A 21,786-nucleotide genomic window follows, 5' to 3' on the forward strand; every position below is an offset into this window, starting at 1 on the left:
CTCGGCAGTGGCTTTTCCTCCTCTTCTTGCCGGTGCTGTCTGGGCAACCCGGCCTGCCGCAGGACCCTGCCCCTGGTGTCATGGCAGCTCTGCCTGTCCTGTCCCTCTCCGCTTTGGATGCTCAGCGCTTTACGTTGCTGCCAAAGTGCAGAGCCAAGCACATACAAGCTGCTTTGTGCTCCCTTTCCTACAGCAGTGTGGTATGTGCTGCCCTACCTATGTGGGAAACACAGCAGGTAAAGGCAGGAATATCCTCTGTTGTCACCTCATTTCCCCAGACCTTTCCTCCATTCCCCTTGATTTAAAACGAGATCGGTGCCACGTCCTGATGGCCAGCATTGCACATACAGGGCTCAGCCCTGCTGCTTCTGTGCTTTTGGACAAAGGTTCAGCTGCTTAGTTACTTTATGGGTCGAGAGCGACTAAGAACACAGTTTGAATGTGGTGCCCCAAGATGGAGAGTAACCTGTATTGGAAGGGGCCCAAGGTGAGCAAGTGTCCTCCCAGATTTTGATTCACCTCTTGGCTTTTCTCCTGTGCATGTTGCTGGGAGGCCAAAGCTGTAGCACAAGTGAGTCTGGTCAGGCCTAAGCTAAAATGCCGCGCTCACATCTGCTGGCCAGAGTGACTGGATCTGAGCCTCCTCTACAGAATAGTCAAGCTTACGTGACCAAGATCTGCTTTTTCACATCACATTTGACTAGTTAACCAGATTACATCAATTTAAATGTACCTCCGTAAGGTTCTGCACTGGTTTAACTAAGCTCATTCAAAAACCGGTTTTAATTAGCAAGTGCAGTCTTTGTGTTGTAAGTGCCAAGATTGCTTTTAATTTGCATAGAACCCATGGAGGTAGTGCTGCAGACTGTCAGCAGATCGTCGGCTGAACCACAGCAGTGTTCATTGCTGAATTTTCATTCCTTTCACTCCAGCAAACCCACACAGTACTTGCATTGCCTGAGTAGATCCCCCTGTAATTACTGTGGGGCCACTGCTAACGCTACAAGCAAAAGCTGCTTTCCCATTAAAAGCCTGCATGATGTGTTTTTACACCTGCACCTCAGGTTAGATTTGGCTAGATAGTGGCCCAATTTGCAGCTTGAGTTTTGTGAACCAATTACAGCTTGCACTGGTTTGGGAGATCTCAATCTCTGCCATAGAAAGACTCTCGTTAGATCAAAGATCCTGTGATGGAAAGAAGGCATAAAGAAGTCAAGGAGGAGCTGTGCTGGGGGACCCAGCGTTGGTGGGGAGGGGGGCCTTTACCTGGCTTTTACCTGGGCTTTTTTCCCTTAGGCTTAGGCTAACTTTTAATACCAGTTGTTAGAGATCGTGTGTTTATAGTCAAGGTGTGAAGGAGTTCAATTAAATCAGTTAGCCCCGCATGCAGTTTTTTGTGTCTGCTGTCTGTGGATGGATATATTTAAGTGTAGTAGTACAGGCCATCACTGTAGGCTGGCATTTGTGAGTGTGGTTTGCTTTTTTTCCTCGACTAGGATAAATAAATAATTTTCCATACCACCTCTAATTCATGTTCGGACTCCTGTGAAGTTCTTAGGCTTGCATCTGTTAAGCATTATAGTAATTTTATAAGGCTTCTGAACTAAAAACAAATTACTGGCACAAATGTCAGCTGAAGCCATGGAGCTGGAGGGTTTTTCTCCTCTTGTAACAGAGTGCTAAATGAAAAGTTGGAGAGGTCACTTGTAATGCAAAACACAGTACAATGTAAACCTGGAACTGAGAAGAGGCAGGAATTGTGTGAATACCCCATCCTTTTGTTTGAATTCGTTAGGTGTGGCTAGCTACACTCTGGTTCGTGAATGCTTGCTCTGCCTTCAGCTCAATCCAGTGCAGTTTATTGCTGGAGCTGAGGAAGAAAAAGTGGTAGTGGCTGGGACCCAGGGATTCAGCACCTGACCAGAACCTAGGAAAGGTTCTGGAAGTTTTGCCTTTCAGGAGGATAAGGACTGGAGGAGGATGTGGTGTAGCTTGAGGGATTCCTGTGCTTAAGCTGTGGATGGCTGACCTCCTTGGTCACAGTTTGGTCCACTGAAGGTCTGGTCAGCCTGCAGCCCAGGTGACTTACTGAGCAGCCATCAGGTTTTGCAGTATTATGTGGTAACACTGTACCACCTAGACATGCTTTGCGCAGCACAGCAGCAGCAGACACAGTTCTGTGCAAGGTACTGCAGCCTGTTCCTCTGCGCTGTCTCTTCCCAAGTCTTGTGTTTGTGGTCTGAGGTGACACTTCATGGTGTGTCCCTGCTGCAAGCCAAAGAACCTGCACTTGCAGCACCTCTGACTTGCAGAAGGAGGTTCTTCATGTGCTGAAATGGTTTGTTTATCTAATTGGCATCTCCAGTTATGTTTCCCTTACCTTTCTCTGCAATCTTAACGCACTTAATGCTGTTCAGCAAGCCTGTGATGTAGTTTGTTAGGATGTTTGGCAGCCAGTGAAGGTAACTTGAATTCTCTCTATTGTTTCTTGCTGTTACCTCAGGTGATGAAATAATTAGGAGAAGCTCTGCAGAGCCGCGCTGTTGCTGTGATGCAAGGTAACTGTGACAAGCTGAGGAGAATACAGTTCCTGGAAGCCAGTTTTAGCAATGTGATCAGGCTTGCTTGTTGCCTGCAGAACATCCTTTCTCACCTGCTGAGGCCGAATGCACAAGAGCATACCTGCCATCCCTTGCACCTTTCTGAATAGAAAAAGAAAGAATTTGCATTTAGGATTAAGTTGCCCTTTGACGCTGAAGCTGTGTGCTGTGAAGCACTCTGTTTACGGCAGGGGCATTCACCTCTTGTATGTGTTTGATAGTTTCTTTTTGAAAAGAGAAGCTGCAGCTGCTAGTGTAGCGTTAGTATGAGACTGGAAAATGAGGAATTGGTGTTTCTGTTGTCAGCATGGGTAAAGGCTGGCCTCTGGGAGGATGTTGTAGATGAGCTTCCTCTGGCTGCAACTGTTCCAACCACATTTGTAGGCTGTTGTCCATGCACTGAAATGGTGAGATTTTCTTAACTGGGTTTAGCTGGTATGCTGAGCTGTAGATGTGAATGTGGGTTTTGTGCTTCTGTCATTGAAATGCCAGTTCTGTTCCCCTGGGGACAAGGAAAGGTCATAGCCGAGTACAGCGCTCGCACAAGCAGGGTATTAATGTTGCAGCAGACCAAGAGGATTTGGACGTATTGACTTTTCTCAAAACTCCATCAGTATTTTCTTCACCTTGTGCAAGGCACAAGTCACTGCATTGATTCTGAAGAGGGATGTGGACAAGGTGATAACTTCCTTCCTGAGCAAATGCGACTTTTTCTATATGCGTCTTGGTCCACAGTTTCCTGCTTTCACTTGCTGCCAATATTTGCGTTCATGCCACCTCCAAAAGCCACTGATTTTGCTGCAGAATGGCCTCATTTTTTCTGCTGCATCGCTTTTAGTTAGGTGGATTCTGCTAGTTAGTTAATTCCGAGGAGGAGATGCCTCTGTTTTGCCTGTGAGCTTGTCAAGAGAAGTCTCGCCGGTTCGGTAACAAGCTATTGTCTGGGTATCTAGAATGTCAGTTAGAGTGCATCTTCTATGTCAAGCGTTTTCTTTTGACTAAAAATTGTACAAATTGCCTATTTGCATCCGGAGAGATCACTTTTAGTGACCCTAAGCGCACAAGCAGACTTGTGATGACAGCTTGCCTTGAAAAACATGTGCCTCTGCCATCCGACTGTCCATACGGCAGCATGGCGTTGCCGTAGAGTGACATCTATCAAGCTGAGCTCCCAAAAAGGGACGTGACCTACAGTAGCCTAGAGTTCAGGTTTTGTTTTTATCACAGCTGTGTGTCCATATGCCATTTAAATGCCTCTACATGCACCCAATATGCATATCATCTTCTGTATATACTTGTTGCTGTCTGGTCTGCAGAGCTCCTTCTGACTAGACAGTTCTAATGTGGGGAAGAAGGCAAAGGTGGACTTTGATCCGCGGCATAAGGTAAGGGATGACACCAGAGTGCGTTGCGTGGTGCAAGTCAGCTGGGAAGAGCAAACGGTAGAGCTTCAGCCCCTTGGTAGTGCATTGCAGCAACTTGATGCTCGCCATCCCGCTTGCAGCGCAGAGAAGCTATGGGGGATGCTGTATTTAACATCTAAATATGACTGTAGCCTGGAGGCTTCCTGAGGTGTGTTGTGCTGCCAGCGCTGGGCTGGGCTGCCATGCAGTTTGCATCCGCTACTTTTGCTTTTTTTTTTTTCTTCTTTTATTCTCTCCCCCTGTCCCTGTCTTAATTTCCAGTCTCCGCTACTTGAGTTCTCCTGAAGGTCCTGGGCAGCATTGGTATCTGCTTACAGGAGAGACTTTTACCCCTCCAGCAGCTGCTTAATCCAAACAGGCTATGTTCCCGTGCTTCCCAAGCGTTTCTGGCAGGCAGGAGCAGCTGGAAAGAGAAGTTCTTCTCTGTCAGCCCCTCTGACGGCTCACGCTGTCAACCCAGTAAGACTGTAGCTCTACTGAATGGAAAGGAGAGGGCTTCTTAGCTGGTGTAACTTGCAAATGCAGGAGTTCAGGTGCCTGCCCTTGCATTTCGGCTGGCCTTCTCCAGGCTTACTCATTCATGAGTCCCAAGACCCGTACCGGGGACAGCTTTTCATTCAGTTGTACTCTGCCAAGTGCCCTCACAGAGTAACATGGGAACCAAGTTGCATGGACAGGCTCCCCTGCAGCAGAATACATCCAGTCAGTGTTTATTGAGGGTTTTCCAGGAGGAATTTGGAGTAGGAGGACTCCTCGGAACAATTCTAGGAAATTCTCCTAAATAAACATGTCAGGTTTTTTCAATGCAGTCAATTTGTTTGGTGCCATCTGTTGGCTCTCATTACATTGAGAAGATCAATTGCTGACTTATGGGAACACTTACTGGCATAATTATGCTGTTATAACGATTACTGATTAGACTGATCACATGGCCACATTCCAAAAGAAGTGGGTTTTTTCCTTATTTTAAGTTATGCCACTATAGAAACAACTGAACTGAAATGGAAAAGGTGGTTTCTTTATGGAATGATCACCCATGCAGGAAATTTTAATTATAGTTTAATTATAGTTATAATTAGATCTAGGTGCATGTGTGGCATGAAGTAATAGATGTTATCCCAGGACAGGGTCTTTAGTTTTTTCCTTTGTTCACTGCACAGAAGAAAAAGGAAACATTCACCATTTCATGGCTTCTTTCCACTGAAAACAGACGGTGGTGTTCTACCTATTTCCCTCACTTACACACTTCCCAAGAAGTTGGAGCAGTTAAGAGCACAGTGGCTGTCCTCTCCCTGCCCCTGTGCCACCCCCATTCTTCTCCTGCCTGTCCACTCGGATACCCGGTAGTTTATTTCCCTTCTTGTCGGCAGGGCAGTATTGATTCAGGGAGGTCCGTATGACTGTTAGCCGTGCTCAGCTGATAAACAGGATGTCCATATAAATTTTAATTCCTGCAGGTAGGTATTTTCTCCCGTACCAAGACTTGTGCCTCCTTTAGGAGACTCTTCGCCCTTGGTATGATCTTCCAGCTCTGGTGGCTACCAGATTTTAAAATCTGGTCTCTCAGGGCAAAATAGGAGCTTAGAATTTTGTTTCTGGTTATACTTAGGGCAGTTCAGGAGAAGCCTGTGTTTTTGATAGTGGAAGATGTAAAGGCTCCGTGTGCTGGGCTGCAGACCGTGGTCGGTGCTTGGGGCAGAGCGGGCAGCCTGGGCTCGCTGGGGATGGTAGGAGCCCACAGCTGTGAGCATTCTGGGGTGCAGTGAAAGCAGCTTGCTGGTTTGGCCCAAGTGTACACTCTGTCCCGCTTGACTTCTCACGTGGTGCCATGGGAGGTGTTGATACTGGCAATAACTGCTTGTGCCCTTCTGGCCTTCCAGAGTTTCAGTACCTCTCCTTGAGTTCCCTAACTACGCCTTTTGCCTCTGTGGTTGAAATTTCCACTACTTCTCACATGGCTTTTGCCTGGTATGGCTTTAGAATAAAAAAACCCAAACAAACCCAGAGCAGTTTTCAGCTGGAGCACACCAGAAGAAAAATCTGGAAATAAAATGGACAAGTCTTCTGGCTCTGAAGAGCGAGACCTCCGCAGTGATTTGCAGGCGCCAGTTTGAACACCTTACCTTCTCTCTACCAACTGTTGTTTTTAGCAACTTAACGTTTCTTCCAAATAATAATTTCTTCCTCAGATTACTAGTGTAAGTTTTACTTGGATCCAAAAAGGAAAAAATGAAATGTTTAGAATTGGAAGGAACATTTTGTTAATTGGTAGCAGCATGTATGCTCCAGACTTGGCATATATCCTACTGCCTGTAAGCTTCATTAACTTTTGATAAAACGACAGTTAATTTTTCAGACTCCTTTTTTGTAGTCTTTCATTGTTTAAGAAATTAGATCATGGTTTTCTTCCACTTCTGCTTGTAGCCAAATTTGTGCTTTATTTAATGATGTTTAGTCTTGCTCTCTCTCTATCTTACATGGTATTTGTAACCATGAGGGAATGGACATGATTTGGGGTTTGTGTGGGTTTTCTTCAGTGTTTCGTGAGACTACCTGAAACTGATTTTTCCTGCATACGTACTGCCACAGAGCACGAGTTCTCGTGGTGCCGCAAATGTCAGTGTTCCCTTCGGCTGGAGCGGGAAGCCTCTTTGCCTGTACTTTCTTGATGCTTTGTCCTGGAATGGGATGGTTTTGTGACAGCAGCAGCAAGTTACTGGTAGCAGGAAGAATTCCATCCAAAACCTGCAGACTGGCGTGCATAACCTGCAACAACAGCTTGGAGGATGGAGCAAACCCCAGAGGAGGAGGAGGAGGGCGTGGAGTTGCAGGGGCTCTGTCCTTGTAGGGAGGCTTAGGCAGGGCGGACTTGCCCAGAGGAAGGAAAGCGTGTGCTTAGGAGGGCTGGATCCATTGTGGCTGTTTCCCTGTGACCGGGTTTTAGATGAAGTCAGTCTGGCTGGTGTGACCAGAGGACTTCAGCCAGTCTTTTCTTCTGTTGAAATCCTGAATCATCTTTCAAGGGAAGGGAGAATATTAGCCAGCTGGGAAATGCAGGAATGGAGAAACCAACTTGGTCTGTTCTGGAAAGCCTTTAAACTACTCCTTTCCTCTGGAAAAAAAAGCAATCCTCCTAAACAGACCAAAGAACAAACCTCTGAAAGAAACCAAATAAAGTACCTCTGCAAAGGCCCAGGTGGAACGCAGTCCCCCCACCCCTGAAATTCCCTGCGCCTTCCCTTCTGCGGTGAGCGTGGAGGGGATTTCCTACTTCGACCCTTGCACGTTTGTGCGGAAGCTCTGAATTTCCTGAAACCGGAGCACAAGGTGGTTTCCCCAGGCCTTTCCAAGAGACTTTTACCTTTTATGTTACATCAGTTGCTGGAGGCGTTTGAATGGAATGAAAACATTTTGAAGAAACCCCTTCAGAAATGCCAGGTCTCTCCTCCTCACCGTTGAGGATGGCTTTAGGTTTGCTCACGGGCCACCTGTTTGGCCAAACTCACAACGAGGTCCTTCACAAGAAGACATCTTCTGGATGGTGTTTGTGTTCCTTTGCTACCAGTTCAGTGTTGTGTGTCTTGTGGGTGTGGAGGTTCAGGGCACTGCGTGTAAAGCCCACAGCGTAGCAAGGTGACAAGCGTGGGGCGGGCAAGCAGGTGAGATGGCAGCCTGGCTCTCCCTGCCCCGTGTCGTCAGAGAGAACAGCACTATTCAGTTCTTCCATTTTTTTTCTGGCCCTACTGACCAAGTTGTGTACAATCAGATGCTCTACATACCTTGAACTTGGCCAAGAGTGTCAAAGCAAGCCATATAATTAAGCTGGGAAATGAGATTTCCTTCGAAGAAATACAGAGCTGAGAAAGGAGTAAGGAGCTCAGGAATACTCTGCATCTGTGGATTTTAATTTATGTATTTGTGCCTGAAAATGACTCATGTCTCTTGGTAGACATCTTGGCTTCACTCTTTGAGGAAGCTTCTCTTAGCTTTATATATATATGTATATAATATTATATATTATTTTTAATGTATTTATTTATTTATATATATATATATTGGTTTAGGTTTTATGAAAGCTTATTCTTGCACACAAAATCCTTGGTGAAAACCATGTAGTGAGTGCTTTCCAGTCACCTTCTGGCGCTCTCAACTTTTCCAGTCCGCTCCTGAGCATTGTCCTTGAAACTGCGGTGCAGATCTAGCAGAGCCGTACCTAACGAGAGATGCGCTTCTCGCCTGTCTGCTGCTCAGCAGAGGATGAGCTGCAGTCCAGAATGCTGCCAGCCTAGAGCAGGACAGCGGTGGCTCGTCACCCTGTTAATCACTGCCGGTTAGTGCTGGCAGCCTCATGGAGCAGGGTCCAATTCTGCCGTTTCACCTTGTGTCTCAGCTCCAGCCCTGTTCCTGCCAGCAGCTCCTAGTGCCGAGTGCCAGACCTGGCTGCCTTTCAGCTGCTGTTCTTGATGTAGGAAGCATGCTCAGTGACTTAGAAGTCTGGAATCGTTCCTGTACTTTGAATTAAAGGTTTCAAATGAAAGAAACAGCTTACTGTACTTGGTGCCTTTTTGGGAATCTGCTGTGTTCTGCTTACATGCAGGGCAGTTATTCCCCTGGCAGGGATTTTTATCATAAAATACAAAGCTTAATTTTCATGTGCTTCAGGTTGTTCCCTTAAAGACCCTAAAGATCCTTTTTTTGTTTGTTTGTTTTTCTGCAAACAGCACCATGCTTGTTAGAGCATCGTTTTGTGCTGCACTTGGGGTTTGATACTAGGAAGCACATGTGTTTCGGATCGTGTGCCAGTGTGGTTTTTTTGTCCGTGGACAGGGCACACCCCTGTGTGTGGAGCACTCATCCTCGTCCCCAGTGAATGCTCGAGTCTGTTACAAGCTAAGCATTTATGTAATTGAGCTTTGGGCTCCTCTGTCAAATCTTTCTGGTTGTGCATCATCAGCATTTTTTACCGCAGTGCTGCTTTGCATGCCCTTCCCCATGTCTTTGCATGATTCTGCAGTCTTCCTTGACAGAAGTTTTGTAAATTATGGTTTAGCAAAGCAACCAGGAGAAGATTTGTAAAAGTGGTTCTTTTCCCAGGGAGAGCACTGTCTCTAAGCGAGAAAACCTGCTGCTGGATGTTAATTCAGCTCACAAATCTTGAACTAGGCTGGCACGCTGTAGCTTCTCGCTCGCACTGATGTTTCTTGGTGGGGAGGAAGGGTGCTTATTAACTCAAGGCTGAGATTTGATTTGGAAGAAGCAGTGCAAATGTTCCTCTGTCAGGAAGAGCAGCCTTTTCTCTCAGCTGTTTGCCCTGGCAAGGTATCATGCTGGCGGTTGCCTTTTTGCCCCTGCTCCGCTGGAAAAGATTCCTTTCCTTACTGTGTGTGGATGAAACAAATTACTTTCTTACCATGGACTTGAGGGGGAGGTACTTTTTAGCACAGAAGCATCTCCACGTTTGGAGTCTGGTGGCTTTGCTGTCAGTGCCCAAGAGAGCCGGGAGCCACCAGTGCTGGGGAGGGATTCTCGGGGAAGGTGGAGGGAAGAGAAGTGAGGAAGTCTTCGAGACTAGAGAGCAGCTGACTGGAAGCACTTAGACTTGTTTAAACTATGCTAGTGTAGTGTTATAAAGCACTTTGGTTTTAAAATAGATAAATAAATACCTCAATTGATAGAAGCCTGAACCCCCCTGCCATTTCCATCCCTGCTCATATTTATCAGCCCTGTTATAGTGAGACATTGTGTGGATAATGCAACAGAGTCCCTTCCACCTGCATCCAGACTTCAGTCCCCCTCTGTGTGGCTCGCTGGCAACTTCTCCGTCTGTCTTACTGCTCTTATGCCACAGCGCTGCAGCTCTCGGGCCGGTGTTTGGGCACATCCAGCAGTAAGTTAACATGACAGTGGTGAGGCTGAAGAGCGAAGCCGGGTGGTGAGATCTAGGAAGCAGGTTCCTTTGAACAAACAGAACAAATGTTTGGGCTTGCCTGAAATATATCCAGGAGGTCAGAAATAACTGGTTTTTCAGCACAGTATTGGCTGCCTCCGTGAGCATGCTGTACTGCAGTAATAGGCAACAGCCTGAAAATCCCACTGCCTTCTGCAACACTGCTCTCCTAACGAGGTACCTTCTGTAGGGAAAATATGCTGAGACCTAGGAAACAAAGCTTCTTCCTACCCACTTTATGGCAAGCTGGCTGGAGTCTGGGAGGCTGCTCAGAGATCCCAGATTTCCGAGGCAGGGACAATGTATTGTGCTTTTGTACCATGTTCAATACGGCGGGGTTTTATGTGCAGTATTTGTTTTTTAAAATGCTTTTCCTAATGTGCAATTGGGTCAATAACCTCTCTTTTGTTTTCTCCTTCTTTTAGGTTGCTATAAAGATAATTGATAAGACACAGCTTGATGAAGAGAACCTGAAGAAGATATTTAGAGAAGTTCAGATCATGAAGATGCTTTGCCACCCACATATCATCAGGTTATACCAGGTAGGGGCACTCTTCAGTGGATTTTCCATTCCTCTGCACTATAGCTTTACGCTGTATAGTAGAGCTTTCTCTAGGGTTATCCCTTCATTCCTCCTACATGAAATACTGGGGAAGTCCTTTATGTTTTCAAGGTCTCGGAGTACTTTGATTAGAGGGATGGCAGAGGGGGAAAAGTGTGGCTAATCCTTCTCTTTTCTGGGAGATCGTGCTTCCGCTTTGGGCTGGCCCCTTGCCATTTGTTTATGGCTATTGTGTGCTTTTCAGTTTCCCAGTTGAAACCGGATGCGGGCTCCCCTTCTCAATTTAAAGGAGAGAGTAAGTCTCGCCCACTAACAGGACTGACAGCACGCAGCATCCCTGCTCTCCTCCCTCAGCCCATGGCCCTGAGGACTTGCTGATCTGCTCAGTGCTTTCCTGGAAGGGATCGTTAACAGCGGCAGACCTGCTTTTGAATATTGTTTGCAGACTTTTTCTCCAGCTTGTTTGGCATTTTTAGTCTGTAGACAAAACCACCAGAGGCAGTGTCCGTGTGTGTTGCCTTTTACGTGTGTATTTGGTGGTGCTCCTCCAACTGCCTCATCAAATAAAACAGCAAGGAAGTTGCAGGAGGCTAGAGACAAACAGACATCAGAGTGATGGGAGCAGGGAATAAAGGAGGCCATCACCTTGTTGAAATGTTACGTGCTGTTTTGGAAGCTGTGGGACAGATGAAAAGACTGGACCTTTCTGATACAAGGACTCAAGCAGTGACGTATAACCCAAGAGTGCTAAAAAGCTCCGTACAAACTCTTCTCTGTTGCTTGCGGTCCCAGTTCTGCGAAGCTGTGGGACAGAGGCTCCTTCCCAGCACGCTGCCGAAGCTGACCACTGACTGCCAGGTTCACGCAGAGCTACTTGCCCCTTTGCTGCAGCAGTACACTTGCTGGAGGGCTCACAGTCCCAGGCTGTTTTGGGAAAGGAAGGAACATCCATCCAGGCTGTGGATGGAAAGTCAGCTCTTCTTTGGGCTTGTGCACAAAGCAGAGAAAAGGCTGCCCAGGGCCCTTCATATTGGGGAAGTATTCAGGAGCAAGAGGCTGATTAGGATGGGTGATCTCCTGTTTGTGGCTGCCTGACTCGGACAGCAGGCATCAGAATGTTAAAAAGTTCAAATCCTGTGGGAAATAATGCCAGGGTTATTTCATTTTGTAACGCAGTGTGAGTGTGTGTGTTCTAAGGGAGAAGTTGTGGTAACCCTCAATAGAAGTTGCTGTTCCCTAGAACCAATTCTTGTCCGTTCAAGCCCAGTCTGCTTCTCATCTGTGCCTGATAGATAAGAGTATTTATATGGACTCCAAAGAGTTAAACTGAGTAGAAGCGTACTGAGGTTAATGTTTAGCTATTTTCACCAAACCACCAAGTGTGAGATGCATACAGCAGACACTGCGGAATTGTGGCACTTTTAAGGCACTTACGGAATGCTTATGGGCTTCTTAAAGCTTGGGGGGGGGGGGGGGGGTGAGTTGAAAAAATCCTTTTTCAACCTGTTTTATTCCATCTAAAGTTTTTTATATGATACTGAACAGGTGACAGTTGTGGCTTTGCTTTGTCAAGGTGAGAGAAGAGTACATGCTGCAGAGCACGTTCTGGCCATTCTTTCTGGGTACTTTCAGTGGCATTTATTTTTAGATAAAAGCTACTAAAGCCTGGAGTTGGGAATTTGGGATCTTTCACAGCTTTTCATCAGGAATCTGAATTTATAAATCGTGTTTTCTCGAGTTAATAAAACTTGAAAGTTGTAAGTGAAAAAGGAGAAAGTGTCCATAATGATAGTAGTCTATAATACAAGAGATTCTGTCTGGAAACAGAAGTGCACTTAAAAATATCTGCCTAAGGGTTTTCTGGACGTGCAGTATCCCCGTTAAGTGGGAGCTGTGTGTCTGTGGCAGTTGAGCAGAACTGAGGTTCATCTTTGTGTTATACTCTTAACATTCGGAATAATAGCAATCCAGCTGTTTAAGCAGCTGCCGTTGCCTGGATCAGGCATGTATTTTTTAGAATACAAAATGTGTGTGTTCGAGTCCTAATTCTTGGTAAGAACGAGCAGGGTTGGGCTGCAGGTACCTAGCTGCTCTGTTGGGGATAATAGTCCATTTCCTTCCTGTAAAAAGGTGAACTTTCACTTTTCTTTGAAACAGAAAAGCCAAAACAAAACCAAAATGTTCCCAGCCCTTTTCTAAACAAGGATTATCGAAACTGACCTGCAGTGCCTGGCACCAGAGGCTCAGCACGGCGGCCCTGGAAGTGAAAGGCAGTGTGTTTTTTCCATTGACAAAGCTGTGAAGCCTGTTAAATAAATAGCATCAGGTTCTGGAAAACACCCCAAGTGTGTACTTGCCCGAAGGCGGCTCACAAAACACAACCCGGTCACAGAACAGCCCTTGGAGCCACCCTTACCAAATCTGCAGGCAGGAAGGCAGTGTTTGGTGCTTTTTGTGTGCTCAGCGTGATTGTACATCACCCACTCGCGAGCATTAAAAATGTAGTTGGGACCTGCCTTTAGCATATAGTACCTTTCCCTGTGCTTCTCTTCTGCATCCTGACAGGGGCTTTCCTAGAAGTTGTTCAGGACTCTGGTCATTTTGGAGCATAGGTTTCACAACGGGTGTTAGAACTGTGCTCAGAAGTCAGTCGTACGCTTCAGAGTCCTGGGCAGTAGCCCCGCTGCTGTGCCAAGCGTGGCATTGCTCTCCATCAGCCCCTTGCTGCCTTTGTCTGCATGGTGCCTGGCCTTTTAAAGAAATCCCATCTCAATAAATTGTTGGCCTTGGAGCGTTGAACCCCAGTATCCTAACAGACTCTTAAAAATGTGTGCTAAAACCTGTTAACAATGGGGTGTTGCCTGGCTGAAACGTGTGGACTCCCCAAAGCAAAGCCTGAGCTCTGGTTTTTTTTTCTAATAGGTCTTGACAAATTTGAAAGTCACTTACAGATTCATCAAATTTTCCCCCCTTTGGCAAAATTGTGTTGGCTCTTTTGGTGCCTGCAGTGGACTGATGAATTAGAAGGATGAAACGGTTTGGTTGTAGCAGCCCTGAGAAGTCTCCCAGGCTGCTGGAACATAACAAGACTGGGGAGCAAACGCTGATGGGAGGGGAAATAGAAGAGGAGGAAGGTGCAGATGAAATGTTGTGTTTAGTTACAGATTTAGTGTTTCAAACTTGCTGTTTGATTCTTGCTTTCCCCAATTACTGTCCATTTCTTTGCACAGCTCTGTAAAGCACAGGAAAGTACTACTTTTGATGGATGAAAGCAATTATATGTGTTAGAAAAAGAATAAATTATTTTTTTAGTTACGTTTCTTTTTGTACAGGGCAGTCTCCTTACCTGTCACTTTTCTGTCCTTGTGTCCAGGTTATGGAGACGGAGAGGATGATTTATCTAGTGACAGAGTATGCTAGTGGAGGGGAAATATTTGGTAAGTACATTTATTGTGTTCTTTAATCAGATAATGCACTTGGTCAACTACAGTAAACTGAAAATAGCTGCCGCACTCTCTTGTTTCAGTTGAGAGATGCCCTTCAGCATGAAAACTTTCCATTGACAAGAGGAGTAAAGAAATAAATGATAACAACTTGATGGAAAATAACTTCCACAACCTCTGTTTTTTCTTTGGGTTTCATTGACAAATGGTGCTACTCCTCTTTTATGCTGACTTTGGGATTAAAGATGTTGGAAGGAGTAATCCAGCTGGATTTTAAGCTGTTGGCTGAATGCTTTGCTTCCCAGCAAGTTATGTGAAACTTGGTGATGATAGCAGAAACACTGGGGTGTGTTAGTAGCTTTCAAAGAAACAGGCAGTCCTGCAGTTTTGTAATATTTTGTTCTCAAAACAATGTTTTTTCTTACCTTTTTGATAGCTGATTTTATCTTAGCATGCGTTAGTTACATGTACTCTAAAGTCCATTGTCTGCTAACAATGTTTTGGCTGAGCTTTCTTGACGACAGAAGCTATTCTTTACAGGAAAAAAGTATCTGGGCAGCACAATTGCAAGAACTGTTGACTGATTTATTCATTTTTGTTTTATTGCCATGACCAATAAGATAACTCGTAGAGACAGAAATTTACTTACACACTGGGATTTTGTGCCAGGTCACAGAGTCAGAATTTTGCAAGTTTGGTCTTTGCTAGCTGAGTTAACGTGAGCCTCGGAAAAGGGAGAAAATCCTTTGTGCTTGAAGCGAGCTGCCTTAAATCTGCTTGCGGGCAGTGTCCTTGTGAGGACAGTCACATGTGGCCTGTCAGCTAAATGCAAGTACTCTCTTTTTTGTCCTGTGAAGTCATTGCAGAAGATTCACTTTTGATGTCGGAGCCTCTCACTTTGCTGGAAGAGAGGCTGAGTTTAGTAAGTGACGAAGCTCTTGGTGAAGCAGGAGAAGCACCAACTTAAGGAAAATAAGACAACTTGAGCTGAAAAATGCTGGTTTCCAGTAACTGTAATAACCAGTTCATCAGTACCTTTGTAGATGGTTGCCATGCCAGCTTCTCAACGTTGTCTATGTCGTTTGGATTTCGTCTCTGAGAAGGTGACAGCTGAAGGCAGGAGCAAGTAGCAGCTGATGTTTGGAAAGCGTGGATCGCCTGGTGAGAAACCTGACTTTCTCCAGCTGAGTCTTCCAGTTGCTTCGTCAAACGTGAATCATGGTGCTGGATGCTCAGCAGCTCCCAAAGGCTTGTGAAATTCATCTTGCCTTGCGCAGCAAGCCGTAATCGCAGCAATGTCCCTTGGATGTGTATTAGAGTTCACTTGTGTGTGTATCACCGCAGAGAAGTATAAATCACTTTTTACTTTCTCTTCCTCTTCTGCTGAATTTGGCAGAGATGGGCTCATCTTTTTTTAAATCCAGAACTATGTGCAAGCTCATATACAATCCTGGAATGAATTCTCTTGGTTACAAAAATAGCCTTCTACATGAGCTGAAGTGAAAATCTAATTGCTTTCTGAAATATTTTATGCTGTAGTAAATTCAGCTCATTAGCACGGCTGATTTCTATCACGCTGCCCAGCATTTTATCCTTGTTGATAGGTGGGAGCACTTATGTAATAGCTGTGACGTGTTTCCAGCCCGAAGCCAAGAGGTTGTGCCCCTGCTAGCCAGTTTTGAGCATTTTCAGGCACTGCACGAGGCCTCACACGCTCTTGGTGCTAGAGCAGAGAGGGGGAAACTAAAATCTCAGCTTTTTGTAATCAGAGTTTCCTGAGGAGCCATTAAGACTTTGTTCTAACAGCGGAAGCAATTTACAGGGAAAAAACAGCAACCCGTTTTGGGAAGGTTTCCTTGCAGTTGTTAGCATCTCCAGCACTGAAGAGTCTCACGTCCTCATGTTGTCGAGAGAAAGTCTATCGCAGCCCGGGCTGGCTTCGTGCCCGCTCTGGCTCTGCCGTGGGCTGCTGCTGTGTGGCGGGTGGGTGCTGGGGCTTACCTGTTCCTAAGGATCAAACACTGCCTGCGTGTTGCTTCAACTCAGTGCCTGTCCCTCTCTTGGTAGGCGTGTTAGGAATTGCTGGATGTGCCACAGGGATAGCCGCGTTTGGTGCGTATGGACAGTGCAGCCACTGTCGCTGTGTCTGATACTGGGCCCTGGGGAATCTTCTGTATTAAATGTGCCTGTGTCGAAATGTGGTGGGCTGTGGCGGGGGGCGGGGGACTGACAGCTACGGTTTTCTGGATGCTACATGCTCAGTGTAGGGCTGAGCGCCTCGAATAACCTGAGTTGCACTTTTGTGAACTGCAGGTTTTTGTTAGAAGCAATTCTAAGCTGTTCCCCTTGATGCTTTAAAAACTTTCAAAGGCTTAAACTGTACCGTACGACCGAAAATCATACATAGGCAGTGATACAGGTTGGAATTCTTCGTTGAAAGAGGGGTAGTTTCTCTAAACGGCCATGGTTTCAGTCAGTCAGTGCTGCATGCTTGTCTGTCTTGTCCCTTGCTGGTCTGAGCTCTGCAGGCTTTCCTGGGTTAGCACCTAGGAGAGCTTTACAACCTGTTTATCTGAATTTCCAGTAAAAGGGCTGATAGTTCCTTCAGTGGCCAAGCTGTGCCGTAAGTGTCTTTGATTCATCTGTTACTGGAAACGTTTTGCTAATTCCCTTTGTTTGCATAGCGGTGCATGGGGATCAGGGAGAAGACTTGCTTTTGCTGTGGGCTTAAGCAGCAAAATGTAAATTGTTATTTTTGTCCATATGCATGTTTTGCGTGTGGTTGGGTTGCTGGTTTGACATTATGAACAAATGAATGTCTCCTTTTAAACACAGGGTGCTCTTTGTTCCAGGTCCCTCGAGTGTCCTTTTTTTGAGGTCAAACAGAATATAGTCTAAAAGTCTGTTTTGATTTCAGCTGTTTACTATGAATACTGTAAATAATCTGTGTCCTTATTGACAAGAATACGGGTACTTGGTTGATTAATAAAAATTCTCAGAAAACTTGACAAAATTACAGTCTGGTTAATGTGGTTAGCATGTCTGCTGTCTCTGCCCTGTCTCCCCATCTCCTCCTCCCTGTTTGTCCAGAGCTTTATGAGCATGAACCAGACAGGCACGTTAAACAACATGGTACCAGTCTCTGGAAGTTCAGGCTGCTTCTGAGATCACAAGGTCACCAAATATGCTGGAAATGTGACTTAATCCACCACATGGAGGAGATGTGAGGCTTGAGCAGAGTTTGCTTTCTGGACAGAAAGCAAAAAGCATGAGGAGTCTGTCCAGAGGCAAAAAGTGGAAACTTGTGTATCAATCCTGTCTCTTAACCAGAAGATGCTTTTCCTTCAGTGTAGGATTTTACTGATTTTTTTTTTTATTTATTTTTTTTTTAATGCAGAAAGCAGCATTAGGAGCTTCATATAAGTACAGAGAAGAGCGACTGATGTTTTTAAGGGTTGTGAAATGAAATCATGTGTTCCTCTCTGGAAAATGCTCAAAGGAGCAACACCGTATGCCTCTTCAGCTCCCAAAGGGCGCACTGACGTGTGTATGACCCAGTGGCAAATCTGTGCTGCTGGACTTGGTGCACTCGAGCTCAGTGTGCTGGCTCCCAGCTGAACATTCAGGTCATGTCTGTAACCTCTGTTGCATGAGAGGTTTATGCAGGCTAAGCTTGCAATGGTTAATTTTGGCATACAGTTGCCCTTGGTGGTATGTGAAGTATTCTGTAGCTTCATTGTTTCTGTCCTTCCTCTGGAGCTTGTGCAGAAATGTCAGCGGTCTCCAAGGCTGTGCCTACGTGCAGAGCTTGGGGACCGGCCTGCACTCGCATTTCTTCATGAAAAGTGAAATTTCACGCCTAACCTAAAAAGATTTCCGCCCCCCCCCAGCCTAAGCAGGGCTGACTAATAGAGGGGCAGCAGAGTTTTCTGCGTGAGTGGACATCTGGCAGGGCAGCTGCTAAAAGCAAGAGCCTGAAGTGTGCAGGACTTAACAGCGTGCATCACCAAACATGTGTGGGGACAGGTGAACCTGGTTTGGGCAAAAATATACTTAGGAGAGCCTTGTAGAAAGGCACCTGCTGCAGTAGCTGGGTTTGATTTCTTGCCTGCAGGAGAATCTCCAAAATATTTTCGAAAAAGTTGAGAGATGGGAGCCTTGCACTTGGCTGTAAGAGCGCTTGCTATATCAGCAGGCTGTGCTCCGAAATTTGAGCGCAGTAAAAGATGTGAATGACCTTGACTTGTTTAGGAGCTGAGCTACTTGCTGTTGATCGGGGGTAATGCTTAAATAAGGGCAGGCCCTTGCTTAACTCTGCCTGTCAGTCTCCCAGCTCTTTACAGTAAAAAAATTCTGACTGTGCAGAAGACTTAATGCAATTTAATGGGGCTATTCGAGATAGTAAATTTTTCTTTTCCTAGCAAGTGAATTGAGGGTCAATTGGAAATGGTGATGGATTTCCTTCCCCAGCCCTGGTTCGGATTTGCTTATGGAATGAGTTTATCCAATGAATAAAACTTCATTGACAAGTTCTTTGAAAAACAACTTCACTCTGTTGCACAACATGAGTAGTCAAATGTAGAGAAGTAGGTTGCTGCACAGTCAGAAGCCAGCAGAACTGCTTTGATGGATCCTGGTAATTAGTATTTACTGTGAGGCAATTATGTCGCAGGTATTTTAATTAATGGGTGACTGGGAAAAATACAACCACCTGATGAGAAACCTTCAGAAGTGATTTATTTTTATTATTTTCAAGAACAGATATTTCCATTGAGCCCTCTGGTTTAATGGAGTTTATGGAGTGAAATGAATTTTTTTGGCCTCAAGTCTTTTGAGGCCAACTTGCTGGCCCAGCTGAGAAGTAAATACCCTCTTGAAATGGGCAAGGAGGTAATAAGCCCCTGACCTGTGGCTCTCTAGTGCCTCTGCTAACCAGCCCTGTGGCCTGTGCGGGGGGATGGAGGGCTTGTGCAAACCTCCCTGAAGTTCTTTGCGCAAGTTGGGGAAACTCGGGAACCCTCCTGGTCCCATGTGTGGGACAGGGCATGTGGTTACGGGGGGCTCTCCAGGATGCCTCTCGGGTTTCTCCTGGTTTTTTGTAGCACTGTCCTCAACTCCATTATCTGGCCAACTACTGTCCCTACCCGTATCTCTTGCCACACTACATCAGTTTTAGCTCGATGTGCTTATAGGGTAGAGAGCTATTAGGAAAGGGTAATAATTGTGTTTCATAAATCAGCTTACTCTGACATTTACACTTTGGCGGAGTTTTGTTGCCTGTTCTGCTGATGCTTCAGAGGAGGGGGATGATTTTTCTCTGTTTATCTCTGCCATTTCTACTGCTCATCTCCTGCCTGTGCATCCCTGCTGGAGGAGTAGTATGAGGAGTGGCTTCTGTAAGTCTGGCGCTTTCAGGTTTCAAGGGGATTGACTTCAGCTGGGTTGCTGCTGTGTGCCTGTTTGTGGTCACTTAGACCTTCCCTGTCCGTGTGTGTGCATTGCTAGCTTCCGAGGAGAGCCTCGCTGGCAACAAATACTACCTTTGAGGAGAGTATAGTTTTTCAACAAAATATTTGAGAGTACTCAGATTTCCATAGTAGAGCCAAACTCTTGGTTTTTATAATGAAATGCATTGTTGGATGTTCCAAGTATATTTTGCACCAAACCAGTAGCAAGTACCAGACACCAGTTATGAGCATTGGGAACACCTGCACACGTTTCGAAGAGCGTGCGATGATTTTGCAAGGGTTGCGTTGCAGAAGCTCCCGAAGCTGTGCTTTCGTACGCAGTTGCAGCATTTGTAAGGGGAGCTCATGTGCTTTGGGAGTGTTTCGACTGGCTCTCGGCCAAGGTGTGTGCCTTGGAGTGCCCCGTGCTCACCAGGAGCAAGGAGAACCTGGGCCAGAGGCAGTTGTACAGCCTGCTGGAGGTGTGAACTGCAGGGTGTCAGTGGGCTTTCACTCTGATCTGGTCACCAGTGGCCTTCCCTCTGAAGAGGGGTGATGTGACATTCTTTCTGCGGCTGGTGGGTGTGCTAGCTAGGAGGCTGAGGCTGAGGAGCTGGCTGTCTCTGTAACTAACCAGACTTCACTGGTTTCGGCAAGAGTTACCTTCGGTGAGGTGTGTTGGACTAAAGGCAAATTCCCTGTGGAAAAAACAGAGGGAAGGAGGGGTGGCCTGTGGCCACAAACCCGTGCTTCTCACTGTCAAGGTAATGGGGTATGAGGCTTGGTATTTGAAGGAAAAGGTTGGAAAAGTTTTATTTTTGTTTTGATATAGGAAAAGATTTTAAAACGTTTATACTTTTCACAAAACCGTTTTGATTTTCCAGCTGTCCCCATCAGCTGTCCTCTAAATAGAGGGAGGTTTATAATTTTAAAGCCTTTCACCTGGAGACAGCCCAGGTAAGGGCTGGTGTGGCACTGGTAAGCTGGAGTCCCTTCCGTGTAAGGTGGTGACCCCATCTGGTGTGGGAACCTGGAAAACACACTGGTGCCCGCATCGTTCCCTGTCTCCATCCTCTGCACCGTTTGCTGCAAGCGTGTGAGGAGCCCCTGTGTGGGTTGCGCTCCCTGTGTGAATAACCACTTTGTTCTGCACTTTGTCACTTACAGATCACTTGGTGGCCCACGGACGTATGGCAGAGAAGGAAGCCCGGAGAAAGTTCAAGCAAATAGTGGCTGCTGTCAACTTCTGTCACTGTCGTAATATAGTCCACAGAGATCTGAAGGCAGAAAATCTACTTCTGGATGCTAACCTTAACATCAAAATAGCAGGTGAGCTAAGACTAGCAGTGTAGGAGGAAGGCAGCTGCTTTCAGAAGTTAATAAATGTAGGCATTGGCTGCTTCCAGGTATTCAGAAAGAAGGAAACGCAGTGCAGCTAAAGGAAGCTTTGGATTTCTGTGTGGCCAGCTGCCCAGAGCTGAAACTGCTAGATTGTAGCCAGGAGTTTTATATCTCCCTTCAAGTAGTGCAAAATAAAAGGAAAAAAAACAGGTTTGGCTTCATAGGCAGACATGCAGCTATAGATACTGCGGTGTTCCAATAATCCAACACTGGATAATGGGAGAGACCAGCGTTAAAAAATTGACCTGGTTTTGAGTCATGCTGCCAGTTTAGGACTTTTTCAAAGCAGGTCAGACTAGGTGAGAGAGAAAGCAAGGAGAAGTAGGGATGACAGCATTTATGGTGGAGCAGTGAAGGGGAAATGGCACTCTTGGAGTCGTTTCACTATGCCTTCTGGCAGAGCAAGAGAATAGCCCTAGTGCTTTGGGTATTTCATTCATTGCAGGGGGAGAAGCTGAAGTTACTGAATAAACAGGCCCTTCCAGTCTGTTCCCAGTGTTTTGCTGGGCAGTGGGGGTTTTTGCTAATTACTGCCTTTGCAGAGAGCTTGCGCCTTGGCCAGTTTCTAGACTGACCTAACACGGGCCTGCATGTCTGTGATCCTTTTGTACATGAGATTGAACCTTGGCTGCTGAGCTCTGAGATGCACAGACTAGACTTGACTTTATTTAGCTTTGTGGGATTATGTAGCAACCAATTGAAACAAGAGGATTTAATCTTGGCCTGGTCATCTCATTTCATGGGATTTTGAATTGGGAGAGCTTACCATTTAATTCTACTAGAGCCTAATGCATATCAGAGCATTTTTGGAAAGCACTTGTTGCCCCCTCTCTTAATAGGCTTCTTCCTTGGAAAGCCTGTCACCTTTTACAAGGGTTTGTAACTTGATTTAAAAAAAAAAAAAAAAAAAAAAGTGCTTAGGGCTGTAAAACTTTTCAGTCTGAGCAATTTTAGTACTGGGA

At 45.8% G+C, this 21,786-nt stretch overlaps 2 protein-coding genes across 7 annotated transcripts in view; both read left to right on the top strand.

The window, feature by feature from the left end:
• APOA5 (apolipoprotein A5) overlaps positions 1–21,786 on the top strand; it is a 118,398-nt gene that overhangs the window by 54,445 nt on the left and 42,167 nt on the right. The window lies entirely within an intron of this gene.
• The window catches only part of SIK3 (SIK family kinase 3), a 91,774-nt gene that overhangs the window by 38,732 nt on the left and 31,256 nt on the right, over positions 1–21,786 (top strand). For all 6 annotated transcript variants that reach the window (XR_008735454.1, XR_008735453.1, XM_055728583.1 and 3 more), the window contains exons 2-4: positions 10,397–10,513; positions 13,907–13,970; positions 20,591–20,752. Coding sequence is in view for 4 of the 6 variants with exons in the window: in XM_055728583.1 (XP_055584558.1) it covers positions 10,397–10,513; positions 13,907–13,970; positions 20,591–20,752 (343 nt within the window). In the remaining 2 variants the exon portion in view is untranslated. The remainder of the gene's footprint in view (positions 1–10,396; positions 10,514–13,906; positions 13,971–20,590; positions 20,753–21,786) is intronic.

The sequence above is a fragment of the Falco cherrug genome, chromosome 17, assembly GCF_023634085.1.
Source record: "Falco cherrug isolate bFalChe1 chromosome 17, bFalChe1.pri, whole genome shotgun sequence".
In the NCBI taxonomy this organism is placed as follows: domain Eukaryota; kingdom Metazoa; phylum Chordata; class Aves; order Falconiformes; family Falconidae; genus Falco; species Falco cherrug.